Here is a 13,568-nt window from a genome sequence, read left to right on the forward strand (position 1 = left end):
TAATTGGGTTGGGCCACCCCGCGCTGCTCCCTGGGGGCTGGACAAGGCTGGGATTGTTCCCTGGTTCCCCTTTGTCTCACTCCCCGCCCAGGCCTGGCCTGCCTGCCCGCTGCTCTCTCCCTCCTGTCAGCTTGGCTGGCAGGAGCCTGGGACTCTGCCCGAGGAGCCCCGGGCCTGCTGACCCACCGGGTGGGGAGCGCCGGCCACGCTCTGGGTAAGCCTGGGGTGTGACACCTGCTCTGGGGGACCAGAGGAGAAGCGCCTGCTCCAGATCCCTCTTCTGTTTAAATGGCTACTGCACACAGCCCTCCAGAGACCCCAAACCCTACCGTTAAGGGAAGGGACCCCAAAGGGAGCTAGGCCCCAGCATCTCCACCCCCACCCGTCCCCAGGAAGGTGGACAGCGCGCAGGATGGGTCAGATCACCCCCATCCCACTCCTGGGAGTGGCTACGGGACCGGGGAGGCTTCATCTAAAAGCCAGGCCACAGGGACTAGAGACCGGGTCTGCCTCCGCCCAGCAGGGTCCCCAGCACCCAGGTCAGCAGCAGAGCCCGGCAGGAGCAGAGGCCCGGACCGGCTGGCGGTGAGGCCCAGAGTGAGCCGCGCACAGGCACACACCCAGACCGCCGCGCGGGAGGCAGGAAGAGGGGCGGGGCGGGGCTGTATTGTTGCCGCGCTGTTTTGGCTGGGGGAGGGGGAGGGTCCTCCTCTCCCTCCCCCGGGGCTGCTCCACCCGCCGGCTGGCCCAGCCCCTCCAGTGGTGCCAAGGAATGTGCCTGGGCGAGGCAGGAGGGGCCGCGGGGCCGCAGCCACCCGGAGGCAGAGCCCAGGTCTGGAGCTGAGGGGTACGGGGCTCAGGAGGGTCGGGGACCCCCGGGGCACATGTGTAGTCTTTAGAGAAGAGCCAGGCTCGCCCTGATTCGTTGCGACTCCCGCGGCCATCCGGCCTCTCCCGAGCTCTGGGCGAGCGCGGTCAGTTTCTGTGCTCGGCGGGGCTCCGCGGGCCAGGGGGCGTTCTGGGGCGGGGCGGGGGGTGCGCGGATGCTCTTGGCACTGACCTCCCTGACTCAGGCTTCCGCAGAGACGGAAACGGGGGGCTGGGGACCCGGGTCCGGGGTTTGGGACTACTAACCCGGGCTGCCTTCGCGCGGGGGAGCGCCCTGCACTGTCTGTCCCGGGCTGAAACTGAGCAGCCCCTCTCACTCGCGAACCGAACGCCCCAGGCGGGGACGGGGGCACGTGGTATGACGGAGGACGCCAGCTCCCGCGCGCACCTGCGGGCACAGCGCACTCCGGCTCCCGGTGGCCAGGCCCGGCCTGCCTGGGGTGGGAAGGGGCCCAGGATGGGGGCAGACACCTGATGCCCTCACCCCGCGCTTTGTCTCTAGGTCACGGGTGGAGGTGCCGGGCCACCATGCTCAGTCTCAAGCTGCCCCAGCTCCTCCGAGTCCACCAGGTCCCTCGGGTGAGGGGCTTGACCCACCAGCTCCCCGTCCCCAGGCTTCCCCTTCTGAGCGGCTGGGCGTGGGTGTGGGGGGCTCCTTCCTGCAGGCATCCCTCTGCTGTCTAAGGAACCTGCTGGCGACCCCTCCCCAGAGCCCAGGATGCTCGTCCACCCAGAGTCCCTTCTCCCTGACCCCCCCGCCCCACCTCACCCCTCCCCTCTGGTCCCCTTCCCACTGCCTCCCGGCTTTCTCCTCCGCTCTCTGGGTATTTGGGACGCGGTAAGGCGCGGCTCTGAGTTGGCTTGGCTTTGGGGCGGGAGTGACCTCCAGCCCAGTCTCTTCGACGCCGCTTGTGGAGGTCTCTCGCGGAGAGAAGGGCGGGCCCAGTGGCGCCCCCCGACCTTGTGCCCCACCGGGCCCCGCACAGGTGTTCTGGGAGGACGGCATCTTGTCTGGCTATCGCCGCCCCAGCAGCTCGGCCCGGGACTGCGTCCTCAGCTCCTTCCAGATGACCAACGAGACGGCCAACATCTGGACTCACTTCCTGCCCACCTGGTGAGCGGCGCCCCGACGGGGTCCCCGGGGGGGGGAGGGGCAGGGGCCGCGGGGCCCGCGGGCGCGGCGGGTGGGCGGCGGGCCTGAGCACCTGCCGGCCGCAGGTACTTCGTGTGGCGCCTGCTGGCGCTGGCGGGGGCTCCGGGCTTCCGGGCGGAGCCGTACCACCGGCCGCTGCTCGTCTTCCTGCTGCCCGCCTGCCTCTACCCCTTCGCGTCGTGCTGCGCGCACACCTTCAGCTCCATGTCGCCCCGCGCGCGCCACATCTGCTACTTCCTGGACTACGGCGCGCTCAGCCTCTACAGCCTGGGTGAGCCCCGCGGGGCGGGGCGGGGCCGGAAGGCTGTGGGGGCGGGGCCGGAGCGCTCCGGGGCGGGGCCGGCAGGCTCTGGGGGCGGGGCCGAGCGGGCGCGCCCTGGATACGTCAGCTCCAGCCCCGCCCCCTCGCTCCCCAGGCTGTGCTTTCCCCTACGCCGCCTACTCCATGCCGGCCTCCTGGCTGCACAGCCGCCTGCACCGGCTCTTCGTGCCTGCTGCCGCGCTCAATTCCTTCCTGTGCACCGGCCTCTCCTGCTACTCCCGGTGGGTTTCCCGCCAGTGCGGAGGGGGAAGGCGGGGGGACAGGACACAGCTGGAGGCCCGAGACACACCGGACTGAGGACTCCCCCGGGGTCGCTCCCCCAGCACCAAACCTGCCCCGTCTCCTTGGATTCTCACGGCCACCCTGGAGCGGCGGGCGGGCGGGTGTCCACCGCCTTCACGGGTGTGGTCACTTACAGAGGCTCCCAGGCCCTAAGGGCTTTCATGGCCACTAAGCTAGTGACAGTCCATCTTGGCCAAAGGACCCCTGACCTTCAGTGACCACCGCCAGCAAGGGTGGTGACTAGCCTTTCCCTCCCTCAGGTTCCCCGAGCTGGAGAGCCCTGGGCTCAGTAAGGTCCTCCGCACGGCCGCCTTCGCCTACCCCTTCCTGTTTGACAACCTCCCTCTCTTCTACCGGGTAAGGGAGCCCAGGGCTCCTGCCCTCCCTGCTCCCCAGACCCTCACTCCCGAAGGCCCTCCCGGCAGCTCCGCTTGTCTTCTGCCAGCTCGGACTGTGCTGGGACAGGGGCCCCGGCTGCGGGCAGGACGCGCTGAGCGCCAGCCACGGCTACCACCTGCTGTGCGCCCTGCTCACTGGCTTCCTCTTCGCCTCCCACCTGCCCGAGCGGCTGGCCCCGGGACGCTTCGACTACATCGGTGAGAGCTCAAGACTGGTGCCCATCCAGGAAGGGGTGAGGGGAGACAGCGTCCCAGAGCGCAGAGCGAACCGAGGAATGGGGTACCGCAGCCAGGGAGAGCACCCAGGGTCCAGGCGCACCCCCTCCCCACATAACAGTGGAACCAGCAGCACGGGGACCGGGGGGCCTTCTAGATTTTCTTAGTCCCCGTTTAGGGGAGCAGCCCGCCCAGAGCAGGAGGTAGTCAGGGTGGCCCTGGGAACGGAGTCTGTGCCCTGAGCTGCCCGCCCCCCACAGGCCACAGCCACCAGCTCTTCCACATCTGTGCCGTGCTGGGCACACACTTCCAGCTGGAGGCCGTGCTGGCTGACATGGGATCTCGCCGAGCCTGGCTGGCCACGCAGGAGCCCCCCGTGGGCCTGGCAGGCACGGTGGCCGTGCTGGGCCTGGCGGTGGCCGGGAACCTGCTCATCATTGCTGCCTTCACAAGCTCCCTGTTTCGGGCCCCCAGCACCTGCCCCCTGGTGCAGGGCGGCCCCCTGGAGGGGGGTATGAAGGCCAGACAGCAGTGAGACCCCATCTCTGAGCCTGCCCTGGGGGAAGGCGGAGGCCAGGCCTTGGTGCTGGGGAGGAGCCCAGCCCTGATGGGCGGGGCACATGGAAGCCTGGAGCGAGAGCGGCTGCGGAGAGAGGGCAGAGGAGCCGAAAGGGCCAGGGCGCTGCTGCCGGCGGCAAGCAAGAGGGGCAGCGACGGTGAGCTCAGCGGGGCCGGGGAAGTGCTGAGGGTCGGAGAGGAGCAGCGCGAGTGCCAGGCCGCAGCTGAAGGCTGGCGACGGGGAGGTGCTGAGGCCCTGACACCTGGTCCCGCTTCTGGCTGCGAGTCTCTCCCAAGCCCGGGGAAGCACTAACAGGACTAACCTAGACCCCCGACCCCGCTCGGCCTGCAGACCCATGGCCACCCTGCCTCCCCCACCAGGGGCTCTCTGCCCTCGGGGAAGAGGCTGTCCCCCGCACAGCCACGCGCTCCAGCTGTCCGGGCCTTCGGGTCTTCCACAGAAGTGGGTGTCCTGGGTGGGGGGAGGGGTGCTGGGCTAGAGGGGGGACCCTAATAATTAAACCTTTAGAAAGCTCCCTTCGATGCTTCCAAATAAACCAGTCAACGGCAGATCTGGGGGAGCACTGAGACTGAAAAGGCCTGCCTCCCCACCCCCTCCACACCGCCCCCCAAAACCCCACAGACAGACAAAGAATCACGGCCCCAGTTCCTCTTCCGGAGTTTATTCTGGAGCAGCGGGATGATGGGGACCCCACCCTTGCGGGACGGGAGGTGAGGGGAGAGGGGGGGTGCGGGGGGGAGGCGGGGAGGGCTGCCAGCTGGCCAGGGCCATCAGGGCGCCCGCTCTAGGCCGTGCCGTAGAAGCGCCGGTAAGCGTCCTGGAAGCCGATGTGGTCAGCCAGCTCGTCGCAGTCGGGGTTGAGCTCGCAGACTTCCCTCTTGGGCTCCAGGGAGTCCGGGTAGGGGGCGGGGGCTCTGGCGCACCGAGAGAGAGGCATCAGCCTCCAGGCGCAGCGCCCACGGCCCTGGGGCTCCCCACGCGTCCCCAGGCCCGGTCTGGAGCCACGGGGCCCCGGATAGCACTCACCCCAGCCCGGGGTCCAGGTAGCGCCGGAGCCTCCTCACCACCTCGCTGCCCTCCCGCTTGGCCATGAAGGCTGTGGGGCACAGAGGCGGGCGTCAGGGGGCTCGGGGCCTGCGGGGTGACACGCGCACCCCCCCACGGGCCCTGCCTCATACCTGCTCCTCTGCGGGACTCTGCACCGCTGGGCTTCGCATCTGCAGGGGAGAGGGTCTGGTTCAGCCCTGCTCGTCCCGGCCCCCACCCCCAGGACAGAGCCCATAGGAGGGGGGGCGGCTGGGTGAGCAGCAGGTAGGGGAGGGGAGGCTGGGGCCGGCGGGCCACTCACCGGCCAGGCCCGCCAGGCAGAGTGCAGCCAGGGCCAGCAGGGTGAGGGCCGTCACGGGCCTCATGGCCGGTCTGTCCTGTCTGTGTCCGTGAGCGGCTGCGGGGCTGCTGGGCCTCAGTTGGTCTGTCTCTCGCCGCGGCCAGCACCCGCGCCACTTATACTTCTAGTTGAGCCCCGCAGGCGAGGGGGGCGCCCCCCATGTTGTGGGCGGGTCCCAGGGGACTGTGCCAGGGCCGTGTGGGAGTCATCTGCCCCAGCTCTAAAGGCCAAACCCCGAAGGATGTTGTGGTTGGAACTGGAGCTGCCTGGGCAGGCCCGGCCCCTCCCCAGGGGGCGCACCCCAAGTCCCCCGGCTCCAGCCTCAGTTTGAGCACCAGTGGGCCAGGCCGGGGCGGGGGAGCCGGGGGAGAGAGGGGGGCTCCAGGTCTAAAATAGGCTCCGGGAGAGCCGGGCTGCCTCTGGAAGCCTGTGATTTGCACCGCCAGCCAAGGGCAGGAGCCAAACCCCAGGGAGGGGGAGCCCGAGGCAGCGATGCCCTCACTCACCCCAAGGCAGGGTGGAGGTGCCCATCCCCACAGGGACGTCCATGGCAGGCCTGATGTAGGGGTGCTGGGGACCCTCTCCAGGAGCCCCTCGCAGGGGCACAGACAGGGCCTGTGAGGAGACGGAGGCTCTCTGGTCCTCTCCTAGGGGTTCACAATGGGGACCGGTCTTCCGAGACAGACGTCCGGCCTGCAAAACCCCACCCCAGCACCCCTGAGGGCCACAACCCCTCAGTCCAGCCTGGAGAGGATGGGGAAAGGGTGCCCTCATGCCGCCTCGCTGCCCACCCTGCGGCCTGCAGCGGGGCGGGAGGGGGTCTCCCGTGTGAATGCCGCAGCCCTGCTGGGCTCCGGGCAGCCAGCAAGGGTCCCTTGATATCTGCCCGTGTGTCTCTAGTGCCCCCAGCCAAGCATCCGGGGGGCTTTTTCTGTGCCCCACGTGTACGCATCCACTTCACCCGCCGGTCAGAAGATCTGCCCGTCGGCGCGTGTGTGCGCGTGCATAGGCGCTCACCATGTGCGAGATGGAGGGAGGCCTGCCTGGGGCCCCCGTCACAGTGAACCCGGGTGGCAGACAAGGACTGGCCCTGGGGTCCCGGTCTCCCGGTCGAGAGGCTTTGCTGCCTCCCTGCACGGGACATGCGGTGGTCAGCGGCGCCCCCACCAGCCCGCCCCGGCCTGGAGGCTCTCAGAGCAGCTCGGGGGGCCTCGCGGGGGGACCTGGACCCTGGAGAGACTGGGAGAGGCTGGGAGAGGCCCGCGGAGGAAGCGTCCACGCAGATTACAGTGTAGGAAGCGGAGGAGGTTTATTTACGGATGTGGGGAGAACATGGCAAGGGCCCTGGGGCTGGCTGGCAAGGGGGCAATCAGGGCGACCCGAACACAGATGCCCCGGGCCAGGTCCGGGGGTGCTCCGGAACGGGCGGGGCAGGCGGCTGGCTCCGACCTGCAGGACAGAGAGCCTGGGGCCTGATTCCCGGCGTGGGTGCTGGCCGACAGCCCTCGCGTCCGAAGAGAACAGGGAAGGGTCTGAAGGTGTGTGTGTGTGTGTGTGACCTCAAGGGAGCCCCCAACGCAGAAGGGCTGGTCAGGCGTCATCCTCCGGCTAATTCCATCCGCACTCAGGGACTGGCCACCACTTCACTGGTTCTCAGGGGCAGCCGGCCCTGGCCCTGGCCCTCGACTGCCCTCTGTTCCTGGTCCGGTGGCCGCCTCCTCACTCGGGCTCCCCCAGCACGCCCAGCAGCTCCTTCTGTTCTCTGTGCAGGGCCTGGCAGCAGCAGAGGGGACACACAGCCCAGGAGAAACCGTAAACCTTTCCCTCCACTTGGCCTAACCCCAGGCCTCTTTCCCCCAGCGACACGGAAGGGGTCTCGGCTCAGGTCACAGGCCCAGCAAGGGAGGGGCAGGCAAAGACCTCTGTGGAAGGTGTCCCCTACTCAGCTAGTGTTTGAGGCAGGCTGGCGGTCATGGCCACCGAGGCTGGGCCTCCCCAGAGCAGCGCCCAGCATGACTAAGGGCCCCCGAGTGTCCCCTGACACTAGCAGGGTCGCAGCTGGGCCATGGGCTGTGACACGGACAGCCCTGCGGGTGCCACACGGAGTCACGCACCAGCTCACCAGGGCACCCACCGCCCACACAGTGGGGCTCTCTGGCTGCGTTGGGGCTGCTGTGGCTCTGAGCAGGGGCTGTGCACCCTGCTCTGAACACAGCAGCTCTGAACGTCAGGGCTGGCCGGCGTGGAAGTCGGGCTCCAGACAGGAGAGTGAGCCTTGGCCTCGTGGGGACAGAGTGGCAGTGGCGGGGAGCACACTGCCTGACGACTCAGCAGGGTGCCCCCAAGGAGGCCCGGGTCAGGACCCTGTGGGTACCTGCTGCCCAGTGCCCCAGAGCCAGGGAGGGGGTGAGGGCAGGAGGGAAGCGAGCAAGCCACTGGCCGGCTCCTGCTGCAGCCTCCGAAGCTCGGGGACCCGGGAGCCTGGGATGTGGGGACCCACTGTGGCGAGGAATGGAACAGGAAGGCCTGCCCCGGGAACCCGCAAGTGGTTACGAGTAAAGACGGGCTGCGCGTCTGGGTGACGGAGCGAGCCCAGCAGTGGTGCCCACAGCCCTGGACTGGAGCCGCTCTGAGGGGGAGGGGGGAGGGGGAGAGGGAATCCCAAGCAGACTCTGCTGACTGCAGGGCGGGGGAGGGGGGGATCCGAACACGAGCCCGAGGGCATGGCCTGAGCTGAGCTGAACCGGGTCGGACGCTTGACAGACTGCGCCTCCGGGCGCCCCCAAAAGCTCCTGGGGGTCTCGTGGAGAACCCCACAACCACAGGCCACCGAGCCTAACAGGAGGAGCCTGTTCCTTGGGCTTGCCACCTGCCATCAGGCCCCACAGCGGGGGACACGACCGGGGACACCCACCTGCCAGGCCTGCTGCCGGGCCCGGGCCTGCTGCTCCAGCTGCTCCAGCTGCCGCCGCCCGGCCAGCACAGCCTCCGCCAGCCGCCGGTTCTCCGCCTCCTGCCTGCGCACCCGGCGCTGCAGCGCGTCCCGCTGCTGCAGGAAGTAGGGCACAGCCACGCTGCGCACGTCTGCCTCGGGGATCCCGCTGGGGCGCCTGGGTGGCGGGGGTGGGGGGAGCACGGGTGTGGGTGAGTCTCAAGCGGGCCGGGCCGGGCCCCCACTGCTGGGCTCACCGGCCGGCTCTCGGCTCAGGCGCCCGGGGACCCCTCTCCTGGTTCTCCCCACCCGCCAGCCGCAGGTGGCCCCCCATGTCTAACACTCCAGAGCAGGAGGCCACCTTCCAGCCACGGCCTCTGCCTGTGGGACCCTGTGTCCCTGCTCCTCAGCAAGTGGGGCCACCCCGAGAGGCCCAGCTGGTGCCGGCCGCCTGGGAAGCTATGGCAGGCGGGTCTGGAGGTGAAAGCGCGAGTCCCCAAGGCCCGCAGTGAGGACGGGCTGGTTCGGAGGGGCAGGGGGGTGGAAGCCACCAGAGGTTCTTTAAAAAATTTGTTTTTCTGGGTGCCTGGGTGGCTCAGTGGGTTAAGCCGCTGCCTTCGGCTCAGGTCATGATCTCAGGGTCCTGGGATCGAGCCCCACATCAGTCTCTCTGCTCAGCGGGGAGCCTGCTTCCTCCTCTTTCTCTGCCTGCCTCTCTGCCTGCTTATAAACTCTGTCAAATAAATAAAACCTTTAAAAAAAAGTTCGTTTTTAGCTCTAAAACCCAATTCTCTTATGTGTTAAGGTCACAAAGCATAAAAAATTGGAAGGCATGAGAAAGGTGTTTCCTGGTTCTGGCCTAAAATCAGGCAGGGGGTGTTGGGGAAGGCAGGAGCCTGGGATCCCCCCATCCTGTGTGGGGTGCCCCGAGCCACAGGAAGGTCAGCTTTGGGGGCGCACTGTAGGGGTCCCCTAAATACTGTGAAATGGACAAGTGACTAAAACCCGGCTGGACAGGCACTGCAAATCCGCCAGGTGGATCCCGAGATGAGCGCCCCCCAAGGACGGTCCCCCGTGGGCGGTGAGCCCCCGACAGCACGTGCCGGCTCTAGGGCTCGTCTTCCCCCGGGGGCCACACTTCTCACCAGGCCGGCTCCGTGCGGTCTTTGTCTTCTTCCACGATCCTGTCCAAGGCGTCCAAGACCGCCTCCAGGTTCCCCTCCGCTTTGATCTCCGAGATCTCCTCCTGAAGGGCAGGCGGGCCACAGCACTCAGACGCCGGACAAGCCCGCCGGGCCCACACACGCAGGACCGGTAAGATTTTGGCTAACTCCTGTCTTCATACCAACATTCCAACTTCTCTCCGTGTGGCTTTAATAATTAAGGACAGAAAGTACCAAGCGGACAGCAGAGCCCGCCCAGCCCCTCGGGGTGCCACCGCCAGGGCCCAGCGCGGTGCCTCGGACGCACACAGATGCACACGGACATGGAGCCCTCTGGAGACACCACGGTTACTTCAACACGCGAACACAGCCCTGGCCTCTTTCGCATTCCCCGCAGCAGGCCGGTCCACGGTTGCCCACGGTTACGTGTCGCCTCTGCGCCCTGGGCACTGGGGACGCGGGGAGGACAGGAGCCCGGGGGGCAGCAGGCACACACCCCAGCCCGGGCCACGGGCAGGAGAGCAAAGCCACGCTGGAGAACTGACAGCGGCCACGGCAGCCCGCAGCCACAGAGGGCAGCGCTGAGCCCTGGGGACCCCGAGGGCCAGCACCCCCTGCTGGGCTCCTTGGCACTCACCCGGACGGACGCCTGCAGCTGGGCGACAAACTTGTCGTGGATCCGCTGGGTCACGTCCGGCTGCAGCTGGCAGAGACGCTTGTAACAGTCGCTGAATCTCTGGTAGCTGGCGGGCAGGACAAACAGCCGGCAGAGGGTCAAGCGCCCGGCCAGCCTGCGCCCGGCCTGGCCACCTCTGTCTCCCTGCCGCAGGGGCCGGCCATCAAGTCCACGGCCCCGGGGGAAGGCTGTGGTTGCCACCCGCAGCCCCACTCAGCCGCACCTGATCCCCGCCCCCCCCCCCCCCCCGCCCCACAGCAGAGGCCATCTAAGCTCTGGAGTCTCCCCTTACGAGTGGGTCACCCCCGTCCAGCCACAGTGCCTCAAATCACCGGGAGCTAACACTCCGTGCCAGCCGCCCCCACAGTGTCCAACCCACTCCCGGGGGCGGGGAGGTCCTGCTGCGGGGGTGGGCTGCGGTCCTTGAGCAGCTCTGGTCACTCCAGCAGGACAGGACAGGACAGGTGGCCTCTGGCAGAGGTTTCCTTCCTCTGTAAAGGAGCCACACAGGAAGGAAGCAGTGCCCCTTCTGTGGGAGGGGACGACCCGTGCAGGCGGCAGTGGCTCCAGCTTCAGGCCTCCGTGGGGACCTTGGCCTGAGGGCAGAGCTCATGGCCTGAGGAGGCTGAACGGAAGAGGGGAACTGGGGTGTCCGAGGACATCATCATGCGCTGGAAACACCAAACCAGAGCCACCCACCTTGGGGCTGCTAGTTAGTGCGGTAATGAATTCCTCTTACTGTCATGCCTTTATTTAACAAAAATTTTTTAAAGATTTTATTTATCTGAGGGAGAGGGAGAGAGAGAGAGCATGAGCCCAGGGCTGGGGAGCGGCAGGGAGAGGGAGCCGGAGACGCGCCCCTAGCAGGGAGCCCGACGCGGGGCTCGATCCCAGGGCGAGATCATGATCTGAACCCAAGGCAGACGCTTAACCGACGGAGCCCCTGGGCACCCTGTTTGCGCCCTGTAAAAGGAGGTCTCTGTCCCGGCTGTTGGAAGCTGGTCCCCGGATCCACCCTCACAGCTGGAAGGATCAGAGGGTGCCCGGGACACTCCCCGGGGCTTGCTCTCTTGCACAAAGAAATTCAAATAAGGCAACGGAGGCTCGTCCTCCCCACTCCCTGCTTTCTCGTCTCTCTCTCCCTTCTCCCTCCTGCCTGTCCACCGTCTGCCGGCGTGCTGGCCGCCAACCAGGTCCTGGGTGATCCTGGGAGGGAGCCGCATGGCCTTCCTGGGGCGTCCGCGGGAGCACACGTGGACATGGGGACGGCTGCTCGTGGGGGGCACTTTGAAGGCAAAGGCTCTCAGGATGGTCTTTAAGCTGCGGTGGGGGGAGCTCAGTGACCCACAGGAGCGTCTGAGCCCGGAGTCCCCAAGCACACAACAGCCCACACTGTGCTCGGCGGGGGATCGGACGCTCCCCAGCTGTGTGGCCAGACTGGGGGGCCACGGGACACACATGGTGTTGTGTCCCTGGAAGCCGGCGCCTAGCCCCCCGCTGCTCGGGGTTCACTGCTGGTCCCCCCTTCTCATGGCTCCTGGCCTTCCCGACCAGCTCCTGCCCTACACGACGTCTGCGGAGCGGGTGACACCTGTGCGTGCACGGGGCCCTGCGAGGGACATCTGCTAGTCCGCAGGAAACCTGTGAACCTGCTGTTCAACCGCCCCAGACACGAAGTCCTGCCGTCTGTCCGCAGGTGATATTAGAAGCAAGGCTACTGCCGCCTCCCGGCCCAGCACCTTCCTGGGGCCCCGGGGCGGCTGCCGTTCTCTGTCTGGAAACGCTCCGCCTACGGGGCGCCGCTGCTGTCCTGCGATTGCGGCTTGAGCACTGACACCTTGGAGACTGGCACGTGCAGAGGCCAGGCCTTTATTTCCAGAAGGCCACCTGCAAGCCTCTGCTGGCAGCTCCACGTGAGGGATGGTCTCTCCCTGTCGTGACGGTGCCCGCTGGACACCAGCACCTGTGGGGGCTAAACCTTGGCCCCGTGAGCAGGATCAGGGACAGAGGTTGGCACCCTTCAGCCTCGGCGGGGCCCCAGGCGTCCTGTGTCCTGACAGCCCCACTTGCCACGCAGTCTGTGGCTACAAGAGGAATGTGGCGATGCAGGACATCCGGCCAAGCGGGCTGGAACGAAACTGGGTAATTGTGGCTTCAGAAAGACTTGGCTCGGACACCGGAGATCCTGTTCCTCCTCCGGGCCTGCTGGCCGGTGGAGGGTCTGAGTGGGCCCCTGTCCTGCGCTCCGGCATCCGGTGGTGGTGGTGGCGAGGATGCGGGGCCCGGGGATCAGGGACAGGCCATCGCCCACCAGTGCTGCTGTGGAGGTCACGGCGTGGCCCGCTGGGCTCCGAGGACTCAGTGACGGCAAAGCCCACACACGCAGATCCCCGAGCAGTGACCGCGGGCCGCCCGGGAGTGGAGGGCGGGCGGCTGGACTGCAGGACGGCGTGGGGGAGACGGGGGCACGGGGATCCCGGCTTTGTTTGTTGGACACTGCGAGGTCCCTGCCACGCCTGCTCATGTAAGGCTCACGGCACGACGCTGTGGCTCTCCCACGGTGTGAGGACGACCCCGAGAAGTGCAGCCGACACCCCCAGCTGGAGGAGACACGGGAAACCGGGGAGGAACAGCTTCTCCTCGTGGCAGGCGCTCCCGCAGCGGATGCCCCTTGCAGAGCGCCGCGCGCTGCGGTCAGGCCCGTGGACACCGCGTGCGACTCCGTGTGCCCCGGGCGACCTCACCCTCTAGCCCATGCGCGTCCCTTTGTGTGCCCCCTCCCGCCCCCACCCCACCCCACCCCACCCCACCCCACGAGTTCCTTTCTCGAGAGCAGGGTCAGGCTCGGGAACAGTTTGAATGCCCTTGTGACTTCTAAAAACATACTTTGAGAGAAAAGCAGGTCAAGTGATGCATTTTGGAAAGCATTCGGGGCCGTCACGCTCCTACACTGTCCCCTCCCTGCATGTCCGGGGTGCCCGGATCTGGGCTGGAGGCAGCTGCAGCCCAGCGCCCCCACTGCGCCCCCAGGGCCAGCGGGTGTGCACTGATCTGGCAGAGGAGTCCTCCCTCAGGAGCAGCCCCGGGGGGGGGGGGCTCTCTGCAAGCCCCCTTCACCCCTGCTGGGACGGTGCCCCAGCCTTGGCCTTCCAAGGGCACGCAAGGGGCCCATCAGCTGCGTGTGGCTACGTGCACTGGTTCTGCGGCTCACGGCCTGTCCGTCTGTCTGGGTTCAAACCCTACCTCTACCGCTTGTCGCATGAGTGACGTGTGACAGCTTCCGCACCTTTCCGAGCCTTGGGTTCTGCTCCGCCCGGCGGGCAAGTAAGTGTCTGCGCTCACAGAGCTCCCGCGAGTCACGCGTGTGACGCACCTAGCACAGGGACCCCGCGCAGACGAGCACTGTCAGTAGCATTGATTCCACCGCAGGCTTCACGGCGCCCACAGAAGTGCCCAACGGTGAGCTGGCTTCCCGGCGTCGAGAAGCCTCCCGGCAGACAAGAGCTCCCTAACAGCGTCCTGGTGGCAGAGGCCGGCTCGAGGCCCGCCCAGCCGAAAGAAGACCCCACTG

The 13,568-nt window shown here is 67.6% G+C and overlaps 3 protein-coding genes across 5 annotated transcripts in view; 1 reads left to right on the forward strand and 2 right to left on the reverse strand.

The window, feature by feature from the left end:
* The first annotated feature begins 684 nt into the window (after positions 1-684).
* On the forward strand, positions 685-4,175 carry PAQR6 (progestin and adipoQ receptor family member 6). Its single transcript, XM_059145994.1, has 8 exons — positions 685-832; positions 1,391-1,467; positions 1,875-2,002; positions 2,107-2,312; positions 2,458-2,584; positions 2,906-3,002; positions 3,091-3,241; positions 3,520-4,175. The coding sequence occupies exons 2-8, from the start codon at positions 1,417-1,419 to the stop codon at positions 3,792-3,794; spliced, it is 1,035 nt and encodes a 344-aa protein (XP_059001977.1). The 5' UTR covers positions 685-832; positions 1,391-1,416; the 3' UTR covers positions 3,795-4,175.
* Positions 4,176-4,479: 304 nt separating this feature from the next.
* Positions 4,480-6,380, reverse strand: BGLAP (bone gamma-carboxyglutamate protein). 2 transcript variants are annotated; one of them, XM_059146002.1, is made up of 5 exons: positions 5,733-6,380; positions 5,188-5,446; positions 5,018-5,056; positions 4,866-4,935; positions 4,480-4,753 (listed from the first exon to the last, which is right to left on the reverse strand). In XM_059146002.1, exons 2-5 carry the CDS (start codon positions 5,249-5,251, stop codon positions 4,624-4,626), a joined length of 303 nt encoding a protein of 100 aa, XP_059001985.1. In that variant the 5' UTR covers positions 5,252-5,446; positions 5,733-6,380; the 3' UTR covers positions 4,480-4,623. The 2 variants fall into 2 exon arrangements, with proteins under 2 accessions (XP_059001985.1, XP_059001984.1); XM_059146001.1 differs by lacking the exon at positions 5,188-5,446.
* Positions 6,381-6,518: 138 nt separating this feature from the next.
* Positions 6,519-13,568, reverse strand: part of SLC25A44 (solute carrier family 25 member 44) — a 29,180-nt gene continuing 22,130 nt past the window's right edge. For both annotated transcript variants that reach the window (XM_059145995.1, XM_059146000.1), the window contains 4 exons: positions 9,959-10,064; positions 9,304-9,404; positions 8,141-8,336; positions 6,519-6,999 (listed from right to left, as the gene is read on the reverse strand). In XM_059145995.1, the coding sequence (XP_059001978.1) occupies positions 6,946-6,999; positions 8,141-8,336; positions 9,304-9,404; positions 9,959-10,064 (457 nt within the window). In that variant the 3' untranslated portion in view covers positions 6,519-6,945. The remainder of the gene's footprint in view (positions 7,000-8,140; positions 8,337-9,303; positions 9,405-9,958; positions 10,065-13,568) is intronic.

The sequence above is a fragment of the Mustela lutreola genome, chromosome 14 (genome assembly GCF_030435805.1).
Source record: "Mustela lutreola isolate mMusLut2 chromosome 14, mMusLut2.pri, whole genome shotgun sequence".
In the NCBI taxonomy this organism is placed as follows: domain Eukaryota; kingdom Metazoa; phylum Chordata; class Mammalia; order Carnivora; family Mustelidae; genus Mustela; species Mustela lutreola.

Coding starts and splice junctions, on each gene's coding strand:
- PAQR6 (XM_059145994.1), top strand. CDS start 1,417: ATGCTCAGTCTCAAGCTGCCCCAGCTCCTCCGAGTCCACCAGGTCCCT. Junction 2,585..2,905: donor GGCCTCTCCTGCTACTCCCG/GTGGGTTTCCCG, acceptor TCCCTCCCTCAG/GTTCCCCGAGCTGGAGAGCC. Junction 3,003..3,090: donor ACCTCCCTCTCTTCTACCGG/GTAAGGGAGCCC, acceptor GTCTTCTGCCAG/CTCGGACTGTGCTGGGACAG.
- BGLAP (XM_059146001.1), bottom strand. CDS start 6,000: ATGAGGGCACCCTTTCCCCATCCTCTCCAGGCTGGACTGAGGGGTTGT. Junction 5,057..5,732: donor CACCTCCACCCTGCCTTGGG/GTGAGTGAGGGC, acceptor TCTCCCCTGCAG/ATGCGAAGCCCAGCGGTGCA. Junction 4,754..4,865: donor TACCTGGACCCCGGGCTGGG/GTGAGTGCTATC, acceptor TCGGTGCGCCAG/AGCCCCCGCCCCCTACCCGG.